At 45.6% G+C, this 23,960-nt stretch overlaps 2 protein-coding genes across 5 annotated transcripts in view; one reads left to right on the forward strand and one right to left on the reverse strand.

Moving 5' to 3' along the window:
- Nucleotides 1–14,066, reverse strand: part of XNDC1 (XRCC1 N-terminal domain containing 1) — a 28,346-nt gene extending 14,280 nt beyond the window's left edge. The window contains 5 exon segments of the mRNA NM_001374474.1: nt 1,574–1,752; nt 3,733–3,888; nt 4,996–5,137; nt 9,167–9,332; nt 13,968–14,066. Coding sequence (NP_001361403.1) covers nt 1,574–1,752; nt 3,733–3,888; nt 4,996–5,137; nt 9,167–9,211 — 522 coding nt within the window. The 5' untranslated portion in view covers nt 9,212–9,332; nt 13,968–14,066.
- Nucleotides 14,067–14,648: 582 nt separating this feature from the next.
- The window catches only part of RNF121 (ring finger protein 121), a 67,529-nt gene continuing 58,217 nt past the window's right edge, over nt 14,649–23,960 (forward strand). For 3 of the 4 annotated variants that reach the window (XM_077961224.1, XM_077961226.1, XM_077961227.1), the window contains exon 1: nt 14,654–14,727. Coding sequence is in view for 3 of the 4 variants with exons in the window: in XM_077961226.1 (XP_077817352.1) it covers nt 14,723–14,727 (5 nt within the window). In the remaining variant the exon portion in view is untranslated. 4 annotated transcript variants of the gene reach the window in all.

Below are 23,960 nucleotides of genomic sequence, written 5' to 3' on the forward strand. Positions count from 1 at the left end.
GGCGGGTGGATCACTTGAGGCCAGGAGTTTGAGACTAGCCTGGTCAACATGGTGAAACCCATCTCTACTAAAACACAAAAAATTAGCCAGGCGTGGTGCTGTGTGACTGTAATCCCAGCTACTCTGGAGGCCGAGGTGGGAGAATTGCTTGAATCCGGGAGGCAGAGGTTGCAGTGAGCCGAGATCATGCCATTGCACTCCAGCCCTGGGTAACAGAGCGAGACTTTGTCTCAGAAAAAAAAAAAAAAGAAATAGTAAGAGAACTAGAAATAGAAATGGAACATGAGGATGCGACAGAATTACTGCAATCTCAAGATAAAACCTGAACAGATGAGGAGTTGCTTCTTATAGATGAGCAAAGTGGTTTCTTGAGATGAAATCTACTCCTGGTGAAGATGCTGTGAACATTATTGAAATGATAAAAAAAGATTTAGACTATGACATAAACTTAGTTGATAAAGCAGTGGCTGGATTCGGGAGAATTGACTCAAATTTTGAAAGAAGTTGTACTGTGGTTAAAATGCTATCAAACAGTATCACATGCTACAGAGAACTCTTTCATGAAAGGAAGAGTAGATTGATGTGGCAAACTTAACGGTCTTATTTTACAAAATTGCCATGGCCAGCCCAACCTTCAGCAATAACCACCCTGATCTGTCAGCAGCTATCAACACTGAGGCAAGATTCTCCACTAGCAAAAAGATTACGACTCGCTGGCCGGGCGCGGTGGCTCACGTGTATAATCCCAGCACTCTGGGAGGCGGAGGCAGGCGGATCACGAGGTCAGGAGATCGAAACCATCCTGGTTAACATGGTGAAACCTTGTCTCTACTAAAAATACAAAAAATTAGCCGGGCATGGTGGCAGGCACCTGTAGTCCCAGCCATTCGGGAGGCTGAGGTAGGAGAGTAGCATGAACCCAGGAGGCGGAGCTTGCAGTGAGCCGAGATCGCACCATTGCACTCCAGCCTGGGCAACAGTATGAGACTCGCTGAAGGTTCAGATAATTGTTGGCTTATATACACTGAAAAACCAAAAAATGTGTGTGACTTGCTTTATTGTCATGATCTGGAACCAAATCTGGAACATCTTCAAGGTATGCCTATATTGTGTTGTACAGGGAGAAAAGCAGGGGAACAAATGAAACTGCAGAACACACATGTAAAGATATAACTTTGTTTAAGGGAATAATGACAGAGAAACTACACGGGAGCTTTGGGACTTACAGTGCTCAAAGGAAAAGTCTGATAAAAGTTACAGTCACCCAATAACTTAGAAATAAAGTACGAAGTTAAGTTTGGATCCAAGAATAATTTATTTATGGCTAAAGAGCAAATGGTCCAAAAGTTTTGTGTATACTGTATCCAAGGCTCACTCATTTCCTTATTCCTCGTGTGAGAGAGAGGAGTTCACTCTTACCTGTAAGAAAGGGTATCAAGCCCACTGATACTTGTATTTGTGTGTGTGTGTGTATGTGTGGGTGTGTCTATGCCTCAAACAAGCACCAGCTTCTTAACCAGAAACCTGCAAAGGAAGGGCAAACATTAAATCCTCACTCCACCATCATACATACCTTGTTCAGCACAGAGCTCACAAGGGCTGAGGGACCCAACACAGAGTCATCTAAGGAGTCCAGAGAAGAACGCACCCGTAGAAAGGCCAGGCCAAAGGACTGATGACGCGTGAAGGGTTGGGAGCAGGTCAGGCGAAGTCGATCCCATAACTCTCCTGAGGCTGGAGCCAGGAAATCAACTCAAGGGAAAAAGAGAAAGAAAATAAGTGGGGAATGGAAACACATAAATGGGAGAAAAAGAGGACGAAAAGGTCTAATACTAAGGAAAGGAGCTATAAAGAGTAACCTCCAACAAAAGGAAGAAGGAGGTCATCAGTAAATGTCCCCTTAGGCTCAGGTGCTGAGGGTATGGTAATGCCAAGCAGGCCAGTCAGGGCATTCTCATATCCAGTCCCTTGCCTTCTCGTCATCATTTCTCTGTCACAGTTCCACACCATTCTCAGCATGAATTCTATTCCTTCTCCAGGGACCTCATCAATATCTCATTTTAAGAAGTTACCTGCAGAGTAAGGGCCCAGTGGATTACCTGAGATATATATCAACCCTTCCTGGATCATAAGACTTCAACCTCCCTCACACCACCACGTGCTCTACATGCTCACAGTATCACATTCCGATATCACAAACCCTCCACATCTTTAGTTCCTAACACTGTCCAGTCAGTACTTCACTTCCTCCAAATCATATGCCCCTCCAATGTCACTCTTCCTTTACAACATTACAAATACTTCCAACTTAAAAACAGACAAATCCTTATGAGACTGTACATTCCTAGAGGCTAGGAATCAGATCTTATGTTTTTTCTGTAGTGCCTAGTGAACAGAGATTTGTATAAACAGAATTCAGTAAACATTATATACTATATAACCACTATGTAGCCTTCCATCACTTACATAAACATCTATCCGCTGGGCGCGGTGGCTCACACTTGTAATCCCAGCACTCTGGGAGGCTGAGGCGGGCAGATCACAAGGTCAGGAGATCGAGACCATCCTGGCTAACAGGGTGAAACCCCGTCTCTACTAAAAATACAAAAAAAAAGCCAGGCGTGGTGGTGGGCGCCTGTAGTCCCAGCTACTTGGGAGGCTGAGGCAGGAGAATGGCGTGAACCCGGAAGGCGGAGCTTGCAGTGAGCCGAGATCACGCCACTGCACTCCAGCCTGGGCGACACAGCGAGACTCCGTCTCAAAAAAACAAAACAAAGCCGGGCGCGGTGGCTCAAGCCTGTAATCCCAGCACTTTGGGAGGCCGAGACGGGCGGATCACGAGGTCGAGAGATCGAGACCATCCTGGCTAACACGGTGAAACCCCGTCTCTACTAAAAAATACAAAAAACTAGCCGGGCGTGGTGGCGGGCGCCTGTAGTCCCAGCTACTGGGGAGGCTGAGGCAGGAGAATGGCGTGAACCCGGGAGGCGGAGCTTGCAGTGAGCTGAGATCCGGCCACTGCACTCCAGCCTGGGCGACAGAGCGAGACTCCGTCTCAAAACAAAACAAAACAAAACAAAACAAAACAAAAAACATCTATCCTACATCCACATTTATACCCACAAAAACTTATTGTTATTATTTTTTGAGACAGAGTTTCATTCTTTTCGCCCAGGCTGGAGTGCAATGGCACAATCTCGGCTCACTGCAACCTTTGCCTCCCAGGTTCAAGCAATTCTTCTGCCTCAGCCTCCTCAATAGCTGGGATTACAGGCGCTTACCACCATGCCTGGCTAATTTTTGTATTTTTAGTAGAGATGGGATTTCACCATGTTGGCCAGGCTGGTCTCGAACTCCTGACCTCAGATGATCCACCCGCCCCGATCTCTGAAAGTGCTGGGATTACGGGCGTGAGCCACCGCATCCGGCCACAAAAATAATCAACAAGTGTGTGTGTTCTATATATTGGGCCCTACCGAACCACAAGTTATGTATAAATATAAATAGTTCATAAATCTCCATCTCTCCAGCTAGCATGCATCCTCAGCACACAGATCTCACACACAAGCACACCACTCCTTAACCACCCTTTGCCCCCAACAGATATAACTAAGCCCCTGCACAGGCTCCCTCTCACAGTCTACACCTAATAGCACTCACAGCCCTCTTTAGTACTGCATCTCTGTTTCTCATAAAGACCATCCCCATCTTTTCTGCTTTTGCCCTCTTTACCATCTTTAAACATGCGGACCCCAGAGCGGTTCTTCCCCTGCTTTGAATCAGTTAGAGACATTAGCATGGTTGCAGGGAGCAGGGTGACGAAAGGTCTGTCCAGGGGCCAGGAAGAACGGCCCACATCAATTTGCAGGAATGCACAGCCACAGTTACCTGGGGACAAAAGGTTGAGAGAAGGTTAAGAAGGATGAGACATCTGAAGACAAAGGAATAGGGTGGAAGGAGGTCACTTCTCTACTTCACAGCTAGTTGAAAGCCAGAAAGGTTTATCGATATGTGGAGTCCCACAGGGAGCCAGTAACTGGAGTGGAATGAGACTCCAGTCCACTAAATACCAATGTCACACATTCACCATGTTCCTTCCAGCCAGAACCCTTCCCCTGATTAAAGAGACTTGTTGCTTCTCTGTCCTCTGGCCCTGGTAGAGAGCGCTAAATTCTGTCTCTTTTAATTCCTTGCTAGGGAGCCTGACATCTCTCTGTCCTGACGAAACAGACCAGTGGACTTGACAGTTCCAGCTTCCAGAGAATTCTAAGGTCAATCTTCTCAATCCATAAACTCCTATTCAGCCTTCTTGGATTATCCTTGCACAGTTCATCTCTCCAGCATCCTCCTGACACTGATATTTACAGGTGTATGCAGGTTCTATTTGTTGTGATTTATTTTTATTTTTTGTGAGACAGGGTCTCACTGTTGCCCAGGCTGGAGTGCAGTGGCATTATCACAGCTCACTGCAGCCTCAACCTCCTGGGCTCAGATGATCCTTCTACCTCAGCTTCTCATGTAACTGGGACTACAGGTGTGCACGATCACACCTGGCTAATTTTTGAACTTTTAGTAGAGATGGCATTTTGCCATGTTGCCCAGGCTGATCTCAAACTCCTGGGTTCAAGGGATCCTCCCGCCTTGGCCTCCCAAAGTGTTGGGATTACAGGCATGAGCCATTGTGCCTGGCTGGGATTTATAATTACCTCAGTGTCCTAAGGTTTTACCCAAACCACTAAGATCAAAGCATGGTAGTTATGTTGCATAATTTGAGGAGCACCATTCACATTGTATTCTACGTGAATAGAGCCCTTGGAGTTCTCCACACAGATCTGCTCCAAGGGCAAGGGCCACATTTCCCTTTGACACCCAGGTAAAACTTATTCCATAAAGGCAGCTCAGCCAGAATGAACTGAGACACGCTAGTGGAGTAGTTAGAGGGGACTATCATTCCTGTGTTCTTCCTCAGAGGTTCCTAGGCCACAGAGAACTCACCCACATCAATGTAGCCAATGGGCACTGCCCTCTCCAGCTGTAGTTCTACTTTCAGTTGCCCACTCTTGTCCTGAGGGCAGCTGAGCCAAGGTCTCCTTGGATTATCTGGGTTTAGCAAGTTCTCTACAGGATACCTGGGATCCTAAGTAAGAGAGGAGGAGAAAATCAGGAATCTCACTGAGCCCAAGGGAAAAAGGATGCCCACAAATGAGGTGTCCCTAAAACTCCAAACCGTCCCAGTCATCCTAACATGATAGACAAGGCACTAGATGGGAGGCCATAGGAATTCTGTTATCATGTGCCAAGTGGTTTACAGGTATCATTCTTCTCTATCTCATTTACCAGATGACCTCCTTTAATCTTCGCAACAATTCTTAGGTGGTTACTATTATTACTTCCAAGTTAACAGATCAGTACTGAAGCTGAGAGGTTCAGAAACTTACTGAAGGCCATAGGCTCAATAACCAAGCAAAGCAGAATTCCCAGGTTTCTGAAAGCAGAGTTCTTTTTTTTTTTTTTCCGAGACAAGAGTCTCACTCTGTCACCCAGGCTGGAGTGCAGTGACACAATCTCGGCTCAATGCAACCTCCGCCTCCCGAATTTAAGCAATTCTCTGCCTCAGCCACCTGAGTAGCTGGGATTACAGGTGCTCACCACCATGACTGGCTAATTTTTTGTGTTTTTAGTAGAGACGAGGTTTCACCATTTTGGCCAGGCTGTTCTTGAACTCCTGACCTCGTGATCCACCCACCACGGCCTCCCAAAGTGCTGGGATTATAGGTGTGAGCCACCACGCCCAGCCAAAAGCAGAGCTTTTTTTTTTTTTTTTTTTGAGACAGTCTCACTCTGTTGCCCAGGCTGGAGTGCAGCGGCGTGATCTCAGCTCACTGCAAGCTCCGCCTCCCAGGTTCATGCCATTCTCCTGCCTCAGTCTCCCCAGTAGCTTGGACTACAGGCGCCCGCCACCACACCTGGCTAATTTTTTTGGTACTTTTAGTAGAGGTGAGGTTTCACGTGTTAGCCAGGATGGTCTCAATCTCCTGACCTTGTGATCTGCCCGCCTAGGCCTCCGAAAGTGCTGGGATTACGGGTGTGAGACACTGCGCCCGGCCTAAAAGCAGAGCTCTTAACCACCATGATACGCTATTTCATTTATAAGATTTTTTTTTTTTTTTGAGATGGAATTTTGCTCTTGTTGCCTAGGCTGGAGTGCAATGGCGTGATCTCTGCTCACTGCAACCTCTGCCTCCCGGGTTCAAGCAATTCTCCCGCTTCAGCCTCCCGAGTAGCTGCGATTACAGGCATGTACCACCACCCCTGGCTAATTTTGTATTTTTAGTAGAGATGGGGTTTCTCCATGTTGGTCAGGCTGGTCTCGAACTCCCGACCTCAGGTGATCTGCCCACCTCGGCCTCCCAAAGTGCTGGGATTACAGGCGTGAGCCACCGAGCCCAGCCAAGATGTTTTCAAGGACATTTATTTATCTTTATAGTTATTCTGTGGGATAAGAAAGTCAAATATTTTTATTCTAAGTTTATAACTGATGCTTAGATATAAAGTGATTAATCAAAATCAATAATAATGATATTGAGATATAAATTATGAGTTCTAACCTAAAGTCAGATATTTTTTGGTTGACAGATCTTGAGTAAACTACTTTCTCTCTCTGGGTCTAAATTTCTTTCCTTCTATAATCCCAGCTACTTGGGGGCCAAGGCAGGAGAATCGCTTGAGCCTGGGAGGCGGAAGTTGCAGTCAGCCAAGACTGGGCCACTGTACTCCAGCCTGGGCGACAGAGTGAGACCCTATATCAAACAAACAAACACACAAATTTCTTCTTCTTTTTTTTTTTTTTTTTTTTTAGAGACAGGGTCTTGCCCAGGGTGGAGTACAGTGATACAATCATGGCTCGCTGCAGCCTCAAATCCCTGCAAAGATCACTTGAGTGATCCCCCTGCCTCTGCCTCCTAAGTGAGTAGCTGGGACTACAGGTGTATGCCACTGCACCTAGTTAATTTGTATTTTTAATTGAGACAGGGTCTTGCTCATTGCCCAGGGTACAGTGCAGTAGCACAATCGCAGCTCACTGTAGCCTTAACTTCCCAGGCTTAGGAACCTCCCACCTCAGTCTCCTGAGGAGGTGGGCTACAGGTGCATGCCACCACACCGGACTAACTTTTGTATTTTTTGTAGAGATGGGGCTTCACCATGTTTCCCAGGCTGGTCTTGAACTCCTGGGCTCAAGCAATCTGCTCACCTCAGCCTCCCAAAGTGCTGGGATTACAGCTGTGAGCCACCGCACCTGGCTATTTAAAATTTTTTTGTAGAGATGGGATCTTGTTACATTGCTCAGGTTGGTCTCCAACCCCGGCCTCAAGCTATCCTTCCACCTCAACCTCCCAAAGTGTTGGGATTACAGGTATGAGCCCTGTAATCTAAATGTGTTCATCCATAAGTGAAAGAGAGAGACCAGACTCATGGTTTTCAACCTTTTTTGTTTTAGCAATAAAACCCTTTTAACTGAAATCTTACACTGGTGTGTGTGTGTGTGTGCACGCGCACATGTGCATGTTTTTTTGATAAATAAAAGGAGAGCTCTGGTTAGAGCACAGGTAGGGAGGACTAAGGACATACTTGTCCCCTTCTCCCTTTCAACTTCCAGAAGTGGGTCTCTCTACAGAGTACAGCTGAAAACACGAAGTTTGAAACTAGCTAATGTTCTCTAGCATTTTATAAGGCTCAGAGTCTATGAAGCAGTCGGGCGTGGTGGCTCATGCCTATAATCTCAGCACTCTGGGAGGCCAAGGCAGGAAGATCATGAGGTCAGGAGTTTGAGACCAGCCTGGCCAACATAGTGAAACCCTATCTCTACTAAAAATACAAAAATTAGCTGGGCATGGTGGCATGCGCCTATAGTCCCAGCTACTCAGGAGACTGAGGCAGGAGAATCACTTGAACTCAGGAGGCAGAGGTTGTGAAGAGCCAAGATCACACCACTGCAGTCTAGCCTGGGCAACGGAGCGAGATTCCATCTAAAAAAAATAAAAAGTCTATGAAGCAAATTGTTTAGCCTGACCATGCAGGTAAGGAGGGTAAGTGTAATACTATTTTTCTTAGAATAGGGGTTAATATATTAGTTCCTAAAGATCCTCTAAGGGTCTTTTCTTTTTCTTTTTTTTTGATACAAGGTCTTGCTCTGTCACCCAGGCAGGAGTGCAGTGGCACAATCATGGCTCACTATTAGCCTCAACCTCCTGGGCTCAAGTAATTCTCCCACCATGGCTTCCTGAGTAGCCGGGGCCACAGGCACATGCTCTCACACAGGGCTAATTTTTAATTTTTTGTGGAAATGGGATCTCCCTGTGTTGCTCAGGCTGGTCTTGAAGTCTTGGGCTCAAGAGATCCTCCTGCCCTACGCTCCCAAAGTGCTGGAATTACAGGCATGAGTTCCCATGCCTGGTCTAAGGATCTCCCTGAAATGTGTGGGGATGTTTTTGACTGTCACAATGACTAAGATGCCTGGGGGCCAGGGATGCTAAATATCTCATCATGCAAAAGATATTGCTACAAAATACAGACTTATGGCCCCAAATGCCAATGGCACCCCTTGAGAAAGACCAGGATAACAGAAGAGGAAGAGGGCGAGTAGGAGTAAATAGAGCAGTGACAGGAGAGGAAAGGGTGGGAAGTCCCTAAGAATCACCACATCAGATCAGGCCTGGTCTCAGGGCCTAGAATCTAGCCCTAATTGGGATATTGTAGAACTTTCAGGAAGGAGGCTGAGATCACACTTGATGGTGGTGATGATATCCTCACAAGTCTGGGATTACCTCAAGTGCCCTGCCCTGTTCTCAATGATAGAATGATCGAACTCCCCTTCTGAGGATCCTGGTGCAGTTTCTGGTCTTACAGCTTTGCCAGCGCCCTTCAAACTGGCTGGAATCCTGAGGGTGCTGCTTTGTGTACTTTCAACTTCTGAGAATACTTCTTTTGCGCTTCCTGCACTTCTGTGGGAACAACCTGAGGGCAAGAGCTGTTTCTTCTCTTAGACTCTGAACGCACAATGTCTCTTCTGTTAGATTGGGAGTTTCCTGAAAGTGGAGCCAAGACTCCTGTTTTTTCACTCCTTTCAGTTATCAAGAAAACAAATCATGCCTGCTGATTAATATACCTGAGAAGAAAATGATACCACATGGCTGATCTTCACAGGAGCCATGGTGGCCCAGCAGCTGTTTCAAGTACAAGGCAAAAATGCTTCCTCCCAAGATTTCTTCTGTCACTACTTTGGCACTGACTATGTGTTAGCTTCCAGAAAAGCAAGAATCCTCTTATCACTCCTGAAAAAGAGAACAGAAGAAAAACAAACTAGCTGTGCCTGTGATAACAGGAGTTATTTGCAGCAGTCAGTTCATTTCTTTCTTTATTTTTTTTTTTTGGGACAGAGTCTCACTCTGTCACCCAGGCTGGAGTGCAGTGGTGCGATCTTGGCTCACTGCAAGCTTTGCCTCCCAGGTTTATGCCATTCTCCTGCCTCAGCCTCTCAAGTAGCCAGTATTACAGGCACATGCCACCACGCCCGGCTAATTTTTTATATTTTAAGTAGAGACGGAGTTTCACTGTGTTAGCCAGGATGGTCTCGATTTCCTGACCTCGTGATCCACCAGCCTCGGCCTCCCGAAGTGTTGGGATTACAGGTGTGAGCCACTGCACCCGGCCGAGTTAGTCCATGACCAACATGGGCCTGGTGGGAGTGGTGGCAGGGAGTAGGTTTGGATCAGCTGATGAGGCTCCAAAAAACACAAAATAACTCGAATGCAACCAGAAGGCAACACAGCAGCAAGTGCAAAATAATATATTAAGATGTTAATGTCGGATTTGTATATACGTGAGCTCTCAAGGGCATGAATTGTGCCTTAAATTATACACCTTTATATCACTAGAGCCTAGTACATGGTAAGGATAGGCAACAAATGTTCAACAAAATATATGACACAACTTTTTTTCTTCTTCTCCTAAAATGAATCTTCCTACATTTAGCTTTTCATGAAGTTATTCCTCTACTAGACATCTTCAAAGACTTGCTGATTTATGCAAAACCCTTGGTAAGCTGGGTGTGGTGACATGTGCCTGTATTCCTAACTACTCAGGAGACTGAGGCAGGAAGATCACTTGAGCCCAGGAGTTGGAGGCTGCAGTGAGCCATGATGGTGCCACTGTATTCCAGCCTGGGTGACAGAGTGAGACCCTAACTCTAAAAAAAAAAGTTCACATGGGTATTTGTACTTCGTGTTTTGCTAAACATTTTAGGTAAATTTTTAAATATATGCAAAAACACACATATTAGTATAATGAACTCATGCATCCATCACCTTGCTTCAACAATTCCTTGCTGAGAGGAGTTTTAAAGTTGTCTGAATGTCTTTAGGTGGAATATCTTCAAATATTTAACCCTGTATATTTTATTCATGTTTATTACCCATCTGGCTCCTGAAAATATGAGTCCATGACTCTTGATATATGCCTGGCCATAATGGTCTTTTTGCTTACCCTCCCCACCAAAAGTTTTTTTCCCTTTTCTCCAAGATTTTGCTCATGCCATTGCCTATGATTGGAATGTTCTCTTTCCCATTTACCAAATCTAATGCATCTTTGGTGCTCAAATGTCACCTCTCCTCTGCTGAAACAGCTTAAGGTGACAGCTCCATCCTGTCAATCCTCACTTAGCCTTTAATAGAGTGCCTCATATTACAATTATATGGGATATGTCTTCTTTGTCCCTTGACAAATTGTAAGCTCTTGGGGGACAGGTTTCATGTCTGATTCATTTCTGTGTACCCAATGTAAAAGGGAGAATATAGTTCCTGATTTGCAAATGTCTGTTGAATGAATGACCATAAAAATTGTGCTCCAAAGGGCTCTCAGTCATAAAGGATTCAAAGTGGGGTAGATTGTAGCAATAGCAGTAACAAACTCTTAGTGAATGCCATCCAAACATCAAGCACTCCTCACAGGCCACAGCCAATATGGGGCTAAGGCTTCAAAGACAGAAGAATGAAAAATGAGTCCTGAGTCTCCTCTCTAGGGCTCAGATTAATTAAAGCTCACTATTCCCACTATGGGAACTCACTGGGCACACAAATATCTTTCCTTCTTTCTGCTAGATTTTGGAGATATAAAAATAATAAAAATAAGTAAGATATAGCCTCTGTTTTGAAGAAACTCACAGTATATTTTTGTGATTTGATGCGAAAAACTCCACCATCTCTCATCGTCAATGAACACTCAGGCCAGGCATGGTGGCTCACGCCTGTAATCCCCGCACATTGAGAAGCTGAGGACGGTGGATATCTTAAGCCCAGGAGTTCAAGATCAGCCTGGACAACATGGCAAAATCCCATCTCTACAAAAAAAAAAAAAAAAATTAGCCAGATGTGGTGGTGTGTGCCTGGAGCCCAAGCTACTCAGGAGACCGAGGCAGGAGGATTGCTTGAGCTTGGGAGGCAGAGGTTACAGTGAGCTGAGATCGCACCATTACACTCCAGCCTAGGAGACAGTGAAACCCTATCTCAAAAATAAATAAATACATAAATAAATAAACACTCTTGGTTTGGCAATTCTGACAATCAAACTGCTTGTAGTTCTCACAAGATTAAGTTCTTTGAGAACTCCTTCCCTTACAAAAACTGTTGCTGCCATTTTTTGGTAATTACTTGTTTACCCTGTGTGCCTCCTTACTAAGTAGTAAGCTCTTTGAGGATGTGGATTTTTGTCATGTTCATGATCTCCCACACTTCAGAGCAGCATCATGATTCTGTCAGAAGCAATAAAGTAATAAATGATGCTCAGGAAATTGGTTGACAATGAGAAGAAAAATAAAAGTAGATCCCTACCTCACAACATATTTAAAAAATTATACCTAGGCTGGGCATGGTGGCTCACACCTGTAATCCCAGCATTTTGGGAGGTCGAGGTGGGTGGATCACTTGAGGTCAGGAGTTTGACACCAGCCTGGCCAACACGGTGAAACCCTATTTCTACTCAAAATACAAAAATTAGCTGGGTGTGGTGGCACATCCTTGTAATCCCAGCTACTAGGGAGGCTGAAGCAGGAGAATTGCTTGAACCTGGGAGGCAAAGGTTGCAGTGAGCCAAGATCATCCCTCTGCATTCCAGCGTGGGTGACAATGTGAGATTCTGTCTCAAAAAATGAAATAAAATAAAACAAAATAAAATAAAGACAAATAATTATACCTAAAAGGCTGGGTACAGTGGCTCACACCTGTAATCTCATCACTTTGGGAGGCAGAGGCTCAGGAGGATTGCTTGAACCCAGGAGTTCAAGACCAGCAACATAGTGGGACCCGATCTCTACAAAATATTTAAAATATTAGCCAGGTGTGGTGGCACATGCCTATAGTCCCAGGTACTCAGAAGGCTGAGGTGGGAGAATTGCTTGAGCCTGGGAGATGGAGGCTACAGTGAGCAGTTATCACGCCACTGCAGTCCACCTGGGTGACAGAGCCAGACCCTGTATCACTCAGGTTGGGCACAGTGGTTCACACCTGTAATCCCAGCACTTTGGGAGGCCGAGGCAGGTGGATCACTTGAGGTCAGGAGTTCGAGACCATGGCCAATATGGCGAAACCCCGTGTCTACTAAAAATACAAAAATTATCTGGGCGTGGTGGTGTGTCCGTAGTCCCAGTTACTCGGGAGACGAGAATCATCTGAACCCAGGAGGCGGAGGCTGCAGGGAGCCCAGATTGAACCACTGCATTCCAGCCTTGGTAACAGAGCAAGACACCATCTCAAAGAAAAAAAAAAGCACTTGGATTAAAAAACAAAATGAAACACAATACAATACTGTATAGTCATGGCTACGTATAATTTTTAAAAATGGATTGGGAGAACACAAGCTAATTCTAATCCATAATAGTTGCTTCTGGAGAAGATGAGAGGGTAATGGGCTTGAGAGTAGAAAAAACAGGTAAGTTTAACTTTTATTGTATTACCTAGCTTTTAAAAAATGAGTAAGCAAATAAATCATAAGGCCAATAGTCAATTTAGGGTGATGGGTGTACAGTGTTTATAACATTCTCCGTATTAAGTTTCACAAAATGAAAATAATTATTTTTATCTAAATACATGAGATGCCTGTAGATGATGTAAATAATTCCCTGTAATTTTCTGTTGGTCCCAATATAAAGCTGACTTTTTTTCTTTTTTTTTTTTTGAGACGGAGTCTCGCTCTGTAGCCCAGGCTGGAGTGCAGTGGCCCGATCTCAGCTCACTGCAAGCTCCGCCTCCCGGGTTCACGCCATTCTCCTGCCTCAGCCTCCCGAGTAGCTGGGACTACAGGCGCCCACCACCTCGCCCGGCTAGTTTTTTGTATTTCTTAGTAGAGACGGGGTTTCACCGTGTTAGCCAGGATGGTCTCGATCTCCTGACCTCGTGATCCACCCGTCTCGGCCTCCCAAAGTGCTGGGATTACAGGCTTGAGCCACCGCGCCCGGCCTAAAGCTGACTTTTCTAGACGTTCTGTGGACTCACAAGCCATCCTAGATCCATTCACCAGACAGATCCAGGCGGACGCCCAGAGGCGTGTGCACTGGGGCTACAGGCTTGCAAGGTATCGAGTTCACATGCTGCTGAAAAATCAGTTACGAAGGCATACGTAGGGGTGGGGCAGTATGGTGTACAAAAACGAGGGTACGGCAGAAGCGGGGGCCGCAGGATGTGGGTTAGAAAAGTGTGCAGAGATGTATGAATTGGCATGACAGCCTAACTAAGACGCGGAATGTGGGGGCCGTGGAGGTCCCGCAAGGCTCTTAAGCTCTCAGTTTCTGGAGCTCAAGCCGTACCTCTGCTTTCACTGTTCATCGGGAACAGGCTGCTCTGTTCATTTCCTTGATGGCCACCCCTCCTCCCTCTCGGCCACTCCCCTCCCCATCAACAAATCCCAAAGCCCCTCACCCGGGACCGTGGACCTCGCGGAGCCACCGTTGCCTCAGATCGTGGACCACCAACCTATTCTCCCGCCAATTCGGCCCTCTAACCTTCGCCTTCTGACCCCGAGAGCTTCTCTTCCGCTTTCCGTAGCACAGGAATGCGTTCTGGGCCTCAAGAAGCTGCTGTTTTTGAAAATGACTCCTACCGAGGCAAGACGGCAGGTGCTGCAGCCAGGAAAATACATTTGCGTGTGTTTTAATGTTTATTTTCACGCACTACAACTCTTTCTCGTGGAGGGAGCGGAATTTAAACTTCCGGATCAGCCTCAGTGCAGTTTGGGAAACGTAGTTCCTAGTCCCCACGTCTCGCTCCTTGGAGGCCACACTGAGGGAGCGTCGCGAAAGTTGCCCGTTTAGGAACTCTCCCATTTGGCTCTGCAAAGGGAAGAATTGGTTAAATAGTTCCACTGAAAATAATGCGATTCAAATTTCTCATTTTCCAAGAACGCTCCCTTCCTGAAGCTTGGAAGGGCACGGGACTCCTCTCTCCTTGATCCTGAAACGTGCATCAGGTAGATAACCTCCTGATGCCTGACAGGCTCCGCCTGTTTTGATGCCCCGCCCCCTCTGCTGGAGTCCGAGCCGCCGATTGGCTAGGAGCACTTGAACGGCGGAAGCAGCTGGCTCGCGCGGGGACTGCGGTGAGGGGGCGAGCCGTGAAGATGGCGGCAGTGGTGGAGGTGGAGGTTGGAGGTGGTGCTGCTGGGGAACGGGAGCTGGATGAGGTAAGCGGAGTTGAGAGACGAGGAGAGACTCAGCCTGAGACTGAGGGGAGGGGCAGTGAGGTATCGGGAGGTGGGGGTCTTAGGAGAGACGGGAAAGATCCTGAGAGGGAAGGAGCTGACTAGGGGGCGGGTGCGTGGAGAGGGAAGTCAGAGGCACTCCTGACTTGGGGACTCCGAGGCGGCCTTGGGAGTAGAAGACTTGCATTAGCTTCAAGGTTGGAGATGGAGGACAGAGAGAGAGGTCGGAGGGGTGGGGGTGTTAAGATTTTGTGATTACTAGCTGGGGGTCTTAGGGTAGGACCGAAGGGCTAAGAGGTAGTTTGAGTTGGAGAGGCGTGAATTTCTTCAAGGGCTTCCTCTGTGGGAGAGGACTCTGTCTAAGCCTAGGATGGGGGTTGGGGACACAGACCTGGAAAGAGTGCTAATCCACTAGTAGTATAGCTTTGAGTTATCTTAAAGTTGGATATGTTTTGTTTATCCTTACATTCTAAGACTTTGTATCTAATGTACGCTCAGTAAAGTTTTCGTCAACGAATGAAGGAACAAGTGGATGAATAAATGATTGTATGCCGGAGTTCATACATTTATTCACTTAATAAACATTATGACTTTTGCTCCGGATCCTGGGCCAGGTGCTAGGGAGACAAGGGGCTCCTCTGTTGAAGAGCCCACAATCTAGTGGTGGGAGACAGACAAGAATAGTCATTGCATTAAAGATATAATGGTGGCACTGAGAAGTGTGTAACAGTTCAGCTTGGGATAGGGAAGGCTTCCCGGAGTTGCTGAGTTTTAAACGATAAATAAGTGTCTCTCTCTCTCCCTCTAGACTTATGAGTTCCTTGAAGGTGAGCTCCTTGAGATTGTATGTTCCCTTTACCTGTCCAATAGGCATTTAAAGACTGGGATATTAAATTACCGGTGGTCCTTGAAGGAATCACTAGGAGAAAGGAGATGTTGAGTGTGAAAGGAGTGAAGGGACAGGGCAGAGAAGCAGAGAGAGAGGTGAAAAAGGAAAATGAAAAGATTCTGAAGCCAGAGGCATTGAGATCTAGTGGTGTTTGTGATCCTGCACATGCCAGCATATGGACAGAGACATCACAGGAGTAGGAGGAAGGGGATTGGTTGTCAGAGATAGAACCAGGGAGATCTCTGAGGGATCAGAATCTTAGAGGCCCCTTGCTGTGTGTTGGGTGTGGGAAGAGTGGGGAGGATTGGGGATGATTGAAGATGAGGTTCAGAGAAAGGGAGAAGTGGACTTGGGAAGCACTAAGACTTGTCTGGTAGTGGGATGAGTTGGAGTTGGGTTACCTGATTGAGATCATTAAGATGGGAGGAAGGGACTGAGAAATTGGCAGGTGATCACAGCAGGGGAATTTTTAAAGAAGTGTTGTAGTCTTCTGCCTCCCAATCACTAGAGACTATAGGTGTTTGGATATCGGTTGGTTGGTTAGGTGAAGTGGTTGTGGAAATGACCTCTAAGACCCCTTCTGGCTTTTACATTTCTATGATTACAGTTGGCTGTGGTTCAATGAGATATATTTGAAGACACTTTGGAAAGGGTAGATACTGCATTGAAGTTCTTATTTATGGTTTGTTAGTCATGGGCTCTCCCTTGAGACAATTACGTATATCTCAAAGCTTTAGTTGTGTATGTCAGGGTTCATTGAGATAAAGAGCAGTTTTGGCAGAGGAGAAAATAACATTTTCTTTCTTTTCTTTTCTTTTCATTTGAGATGGAGTTTTGCTCTTGTTGCCCAGGCTGGAGTGCAGTGGTGCAATCTTGGCTCACCACAACCTCTGCCTTCTGGGTTCAAACGATTCTCCTGCCTCAGCCTCCTCAGTAGCTGGAATTACAGGCATGCACCACCATGCCCGGCTAATTTTTTGTATTTTTAGTAGGGACAGGGTTTTTCCATGTTGGTCAGGCTGGCCTTGAACTCCCAACCTCAGGTGATCCGCCCACCTCGGCCTCCCAGATGTGCTCAGATTACAGGTGTGAGCCACTGTGTCAGTCTACTCCTGGAGCTAGTGATTTCCTCCTCAAAGGGGAGGCTAACCAACCTCTGAAAGGAATTAGATGCACCCTTTGGGCACAGAAAGCTAACTTGGGAATTAAGGTAGAAAAGCACTTCAATACCCAATAGGGCCAGCCAGGGCATTGCCTGGCTAGTGACTGTGAATCTGGATGTGTCCACTCCCAAGTCCTATTTATCTACCAAAATGATATGAAATCATGCAGATTCAGTGAGGAGTTTCCAGCTCAAGCCAGAGTTCAAAGCAGGTATCCCAGCCTGCAGCTAACTTGAGGTATTAATATTATTGCCTCAGGTGAATAATTTATCTCTCTTTGGCCCTGTTTTACTCTTGTTAAAAGAGGAGATTGGACTAGATTGGTGTTTTTTTTTTTTTTTTTTGAGACGGAGTCTTGCTCTGTCGCCCAGGCTGGAGTGCAGTGGCTGGATCTCAGCTCACTGCAAGCTCCGCCTCCCGGGTTCACGCCATTCTCCTGCCTCAGCCTCCCGAGTAGCTGGGACTACAGGCGCCTGCTACCTCGCCCGGCTAGTTTTTTTGTATTTTTTAGTAGAGACGGGGTTTCACCATATTAGCCAGGATGGTCTCTATCTCCTGACCTCGTGATCCACCCGTCTCGGCCTCCCAAAGTGCTGGGATTACAGGCGTGAGCCCCCGCACCCGGCCTAGATTGGTGGTTTTTAAAACTTTATTTAGTCATGAATCCTTTTATTCAAACAAAATCTCACTCTGAAGCCTTGTGGTCCTTGAATGGATTCAACAGAACCCCTAAGGTGCTTGAAGCCACCCTTTGAAAACCAAGGATTTTTCTGTTATAGTCCACTGATTGGGTGACCCCACTTTTTAAATTTTTAAAAAAATTTTTTTATTTTTTTGAGATGGAGTCTTGCTCTGTCGCCCAGGTTGGAGTGCGGTGGCGCAATCTCGGCTCACTGCAAGCTCCGCCTCCCGGGTTCACGCCATTCTCTTGCCTCAGCCTTCCTAGCAGCTGGGACTACAGGTGCCCGCCACCACGCCCAGCTAATTTTTTGTATTTTTAGTAGAGACGGGGTTTCACCGTGTTAGCCAGGATGGTCTTGATCTCCTGACCTCGTGATCCACCCACCTCGGCCTCCCAAAGTGCTGAGATTACAGGTGTGAGCCCCCGCGCCCAGCCTGGGTGACCCCACTTTATGTTCCTTCAGCCTACTTGTACTTTGCCTAGGCCAGCCCCACCAACCATTATAAAATTGTCTGCCTTCCCCACTAGACTGTAAGCTTCGTGAGAGAGCAGAGTCCAAGTGTATCTTGCTCACCATTGTATTCTCTTCACTCAGTATGTTCCTGGCATACAGTAGGCACCCAATAAGTATTTGATAATCATTATTTTTGATTAGTAGTATGATAGCTACCATTTAGTGGATGTTTGTGATATGCCAGCTCTTCTGCCTAATGGTATATGCTTTTTTATTAAATGTTTATGACATCCCCATGAGAATTGAATTATTGGATGAAATCGTCTTTAGCTCTTTCTGGCTGTAGCACTCTATGTACTGTTTCTAATTACTGCCAGGCTTTGTTGGTGCTGTCCAGTCTGCCTAGAATACCTTTCTTTTCCCTTATTGCCTTTTGAAATTCCACCTGCCCCTTAAAGTTCTAGCTCCCTTGGCTTCTTGGACTATTCTGATCTACACTGATACCTTTTCCTCTTGCCTTTTATTGTTTTCTCTGTTTAAGTTTGTTCCCTCATTTCTCAACTTAGTCCTCAAACTTCTGAAACATTTGTGTGCCAGGCACTTTGGTGTGCCTGATAATACCAAGATGGATAAAGTGTGATAATTGCCCTCAGAGAGTTCACAGACTGGTATGAGTAGAGAAAGAGTGATAAGTACATGCAAAATATGTCACAGATACTGTGATAGTGAGGGGAGTGCGTTAGGTACATCAAGGAGGAAGTGGCAGTCAGTGTTACATCTCCTTTTCCCAGATAAGTTGGTAAACCCCCAGCGGGCAGACTGTGGAAGTTCCCATCCCTTGCTTCTTCAAGCAGTAATCACTGGGTTTTTGTTTGTTCTTTCACCTGTGGTTCTCTCCCTATAGACATTTAGTAAATATACCTTGTTGCCAGGGATTTTCTTCTCTAGAGATTTTTGGTCCAAGCCAATATCTTACTGAGGGATCAAGGAATATGTGATTGAAGTTTAGTCTGGATATCTGACTACCTCTGGATTTTTTTAGGCATGTAAAGTGAGTGGTGGCAAGTGTAGTGGGGAAAAAGCCATAAAGTAGTAAACAGTGGACTCATATTCTAGACTAGGAATAGCAGATTTGTTTTATCTCAGAGACAGCCACCTGATCATAGATACTTAGAAGCCTGTGTTGAGAAGGGTTCTGAAGCCAGGGCTTAGCAGAAAAGAGTGCTGAGGGTGAAATAATACAGATTACTTATTCTGTGCCTAGTCCTGTGCCAAGTGTTTTAAATGCATTCTTTTTTTTTTTTAGACAGTCTCACTCTGTCACTCAGGCTGGAGTGCAGTAGAGTGATCTTTGCTCACTGCAAGCTCGGCCTCCCAGGCTCAAGTGATTCTCCCACCTCAGCCTGCCAAGTAGCTAGGACCACAGGTGTGCACCACTATGCCTGGCTAACTTTTTGTAGCGACAGAGTTTCACCATGTTGCTCAGACTGGTCTCAAACTCCCGTACTCAAGCAATCTGCCCGCCTCGGCCTCCCAAAGTGTTGGGATTACAGGCATGAGCCACTGCACCCAGCCCTTAGATTCATGATCTAATTTAATACCATAACCTTATAAGATATGTACTATTATTACTATCTCATTCTATAGATGTGGAAGCTGAGGCATAGAGAATTTAAGTAACTTGCCCAATGTTATACAGCCAGGTAGGTGACAGAACTGGGGTTCAAATCCAAGACTACTTCAGTGCTTGTGCTGTTAACCACGACGGGCAATATGAGTACTCTATACTGCCCATCCTGTTCTACGCTAGACATTTCCATTTTGTACATTTGGGTCTTCCTTTCCGGAGGTGATTTAACTGGAGTCATGGTATTTGTCTTTCCCACTAGACTGTGTTCTCCTAGAAAGGAAGGCCTTTTCATTCCTTTATCCTTTGTGCCTGGCAGAGAGTATGACTCAATAAATGTATAAATATGTGAACTCAGGAAAGATTCCAGTCTCTCTGTACCTCAGTTTTTTGTCTGTGAAATGGTGGGTTTGGACTAGGTGACCTTTGAGATCTTTTGCAGCTTTGAAAGACTTGGATCCCAGAGTTTTATTTTGGCCATGTTTCTTATAACTCTCATCAGGTACTCAGTAAATACTAGTGAATGACTGAATGAATGAATGAATGAAGATATAATTCTTCTTCTCCTTTTTTTTTTTTTTTTCTGAGACGGAGTCTCTCTGTTGTCCAGGCTGGAGTGCGGTGGCGCGACCTTGGCTCACTGCAACCTCTGCCTCCTGGGTTCAAGTGATTCTCCTTCCTCAGCCTCCTGAGTAGCTGGGACTACAGGTGCGTGCCACCACGCCTGGCTATTTTTTTGTATTTTTAGTACAGACAGGGTTTCACCGTGTTAGCCAGGATAGTCTCCATCTCCTGACCTCGTGATCCGCCCGCCTTGGCCTCCCAAAGTGCTGGGATTATAGGTGTGAGATTATAGGCGTAAGCCACCATGCCTGGCCTATAATTATTCTTAATAATCTGTGCTCATAATTAACATTGGGATGACAGAATTAAAAATGGTGATGGGGAAGGAGTAGACAAAAGGGCTTATATATAACCTCTTATTCCATCACCTTTGACTTTGGAATTCAGTCAAAACCTCATGCTGTGGCAGATACCCTGGCAGATTCCCATTTAAATTCCCATTCCAATACCTGCCACCCCCAGCTCACCCTTGCTTTTTTTTCAGGTCACTTTTTTTTTTTTTTTTTTTTTTAAAGAGATGGAGTCTTGCTCTGTTGCCCAGGCTGGAATGCAGTCGTGCGATCTTGGCTCACTGCAAGCTCCGCCACCTGGGTTCACACCATTCTCTTGCCTCAGCCTCCCGAGTAGCTGGGACTACAGGTGCCTGCCACCACGCCCGGCTAATTTTTTTTTGTATTTTTAGTAGAAACGGGGTTTCACTGTGTTAGCCAGGATAGTCTCGATCTCCTGACCTCGTGATCCACTGCCTTGGCCTCCCAAAGTGCTGGGATTACAGGCGTGAGCCACTGGGCCTGGCCTTTTTCAGGTCACTTTTTTATTATGGCTTAATAACACATCTACTTCCAGAAGGAATTTAATATGTCAGTCGATCAGTAAGGGGGTTAGGAGAAGAGGGGAAGGACAGATGAAGATGAAGAGGAATGTTTTAATTCTTTGAGTGCAAGGACTATTTTTCTCATCTTTGTACGTTCCTCAGTGCCTTGCTCAGTGCTTGGCACATAGTCCATATCAATATATTTATTGAGTAAATAAGAATGCTTGTAGGTGTGGATTCTGTCAAGGATAAAGGGAATGTTGACTAAATCGCAAAGTGTGACTGGCATGCATACTATTTGACCATATCAGTATTTGTTTTTAAACTGCCTATGAAATATTTTCATTGAATTCATTTAGATTAATGCCAAATTGGTCCTTACCAGTGAGTCATCGGCACTGCTTTCTGCTCCCATAGCTCCCTGTACAGATTTCCGTCAGCACTTACCATATCGTATTGTCTCTTCCATTAGGCAGGGAACTCCTTGAGGGGACTGCACCTTATCATTTTTTTCATCATTGTATTTTCAGCACCTAATCTTGCACAGTGGCTAGCATGGAGTAGTTATTCAAATATTTATTGAACTTGAATTTTTATTTTTTATTTTTTCGAGACAGAGTCTCGCTCTGTTTGCCCAGGCTGGAGTGCGATCTTGGCTCACTGCAACCTCCGCCTCCTGGGTTCAAGTGATTCCTGCCTCAGCTTCTAGAGTAGCTGGGATTACAGACACTGCCACCACGCCCAGCTAATTTTTGTGTTGGAAAATGAATCTTAAATCTAGTCCATCCACCCATGTTGAGCATCCCCAGAAAATGGACACCAGTGTGTATGTGAACCCGTCTAATGATAGCGAGCTAATCATTCCATGGTCAGACTATTGCTTCTGAATGCCTCTGTCGGAGTGTCCCTCAGATTGGATTAGATTCTTATTTCTGTATTGCTTCAACTTTTTAGTCCTCGTCATACTTTTTCCCAGATTCTGCTTCTTTGCATCTCTGACTTGCCATGGCACAAACACTGCCAGAGAATGCCTCTGGGGGATGTAGGCCCCAGTACTCCTGGCTTTATTTGGTCTGAAATCTTACTCAATGGAAGGCAATCCAATATAATCCATCTTGTGTCATTTCTCATCTCTATGTTATTTGTGTTTTCCCTTGAAGTCATTTGTTACCTTTATTCCTCAGAGAAAAATTTGTAGGTAAACATAAACTCATTAGTTCCCTCTAAAGTGCAACTTTCCCAAGAGGATGCTGGATCATGGCCATGGGGTTTTTGGCCCCGGGCAGCTAGGGAGAGACTGGAGAAAGGGGAGGCAGAGAGCATAACCCCTGCCAAGGTTTCTGTTCATTTTGTCCTCCTTTTTCACAGGGTGTTATCAGTAACTCAATGCATTCTGTTACTTAGAAGCCTCATGCGACATTTTACTCCCTGTTGCCCATAGGATTGAGCCTAATTACCTCTGAGCTTGTCATTTAGTGCCCTGCAAAAAGTCTTTTCTCCTATTTTAATGATAACAGGAATAGCTAACTTTTTTAGTGCATACTATGTGCCAGGCAGTAAAGTAAGCATTTTACAAGTGTAATCTCTTAATTCTTTTTTTTTTTCTTTTGAGACAGAGTTTTGCTCTTGTTGCCCAGGCTGGAGTGCAGTGGTAGATCTCTGCTCACCACAACTTCCGCCTCCTGGGTTCAAGCGATTCTTCTGCCTCAGCCTCCTGAGTAGCTGGGATTACAGACATGCGTCCCCATGCCTGGCTGATTTTGTGTTTTTAGTAGAGACGGAGTTTCTCCATGTTGGTCAGACTGGTCTCGAACTCCCGACCTCAGGTGATCCGCCCGCTTTGGCCTCCCAAAGTGCTGGGATTACAGGCGTGAGCTACTGCTCCTGGCCTTAATTCTTTTAAAAAACCTTTTATTTGAATTTATTTTATCCTGAATTTATTCTCCTACCGTACGTTTTTGTTTGATCCATTTCTTCTGGGATCTTTTTTTTCTGTGCAACCACGTCTTTTGGTTAAGTAATGATTTTCTCCTTTTTGGTAGGATCATCTCAGTGTGGCAGGGGAGCTCATGTATAGATTAATTTGGTCTTGAGCTCTGTAAATATGGCAGTGCATCTTGGGTGCTTCATGCACCTGGATATGTTCGATGACCAGATAACCTATTAATACATCTTAACTCTTTATTTTAACCTTTGAGATGGAGTCTCGCTCTTTCGCCCAGGCTGGAGTGCAATGGTGCGATCTTGGCTCACTGCAACCTTTGCCTCCCGAGTTCAAGCGATTTTCCCACCTCAGCCTCCCCAGTAGCTGGGATTACAGGCACCCGCCACCATGCCTGGCTAATGTTTGTATTTTTGTAGGATGGAGTTTCACCATGTTGGCCAGGCTGATCTTGAACTCCTGACCTCAGGCGGTCTGCCCACCTTGGCCTCCCAAAGTGCTGGGATTACAGGTGTGAGCCACTGCACCTAGCTCATCTAAACTGTTAAGTTCAGCATTACTCTGCATTTTTCAGTGTGTGCAGCAAAAACTCACTCTTTTTGGGCCATGAACCCTGTGCCCAGCCTCACTGTTTGACTTAGGCACACTTACTGATGCCACATTGCTTCTATAAAGTGACATCTTTCAGATACTTTGTGGCTTTTTGGATTTGCATCGCCCCCCCAACTTCCCTCCACCCCCATGGCCTGGGCAGTTTCTTGCGTCTCCTTATATGAAGATTTTCATGTCTTGATTTGCATGATTTTGTGGGATGTTCTGGGTCAAATTAATAGGCAACCATTTTCACAGCTCATCTTGGGCTGCTTACTGGAAGAGGAAGAGCCAATTCTGTTTTAATACTGTTATGATCTTAATTTTCCAGATGAGAAAAACTGAGACACAGAAAAGTAATTTATTCAGGGTCACATAGCTTATAAGTGGAGGTGGTATTTGAACCTGGTGATACAACCTCATGTCTTC

The sequence above is a fragment of the Macaca mulatta genome, chromosome 14, assembly GCF_049350105.2.
Source record: "Macaca mulatta isolate MMU2019108-1 chromosome 14, T2T-MMU8v2.0, whole genome shotgun sequence".
NCBI lineage: Eukaryota > Metazoa > Chordata > Mammalia > Primates > Cercopithecidae > Macaca > Macaca mulatta.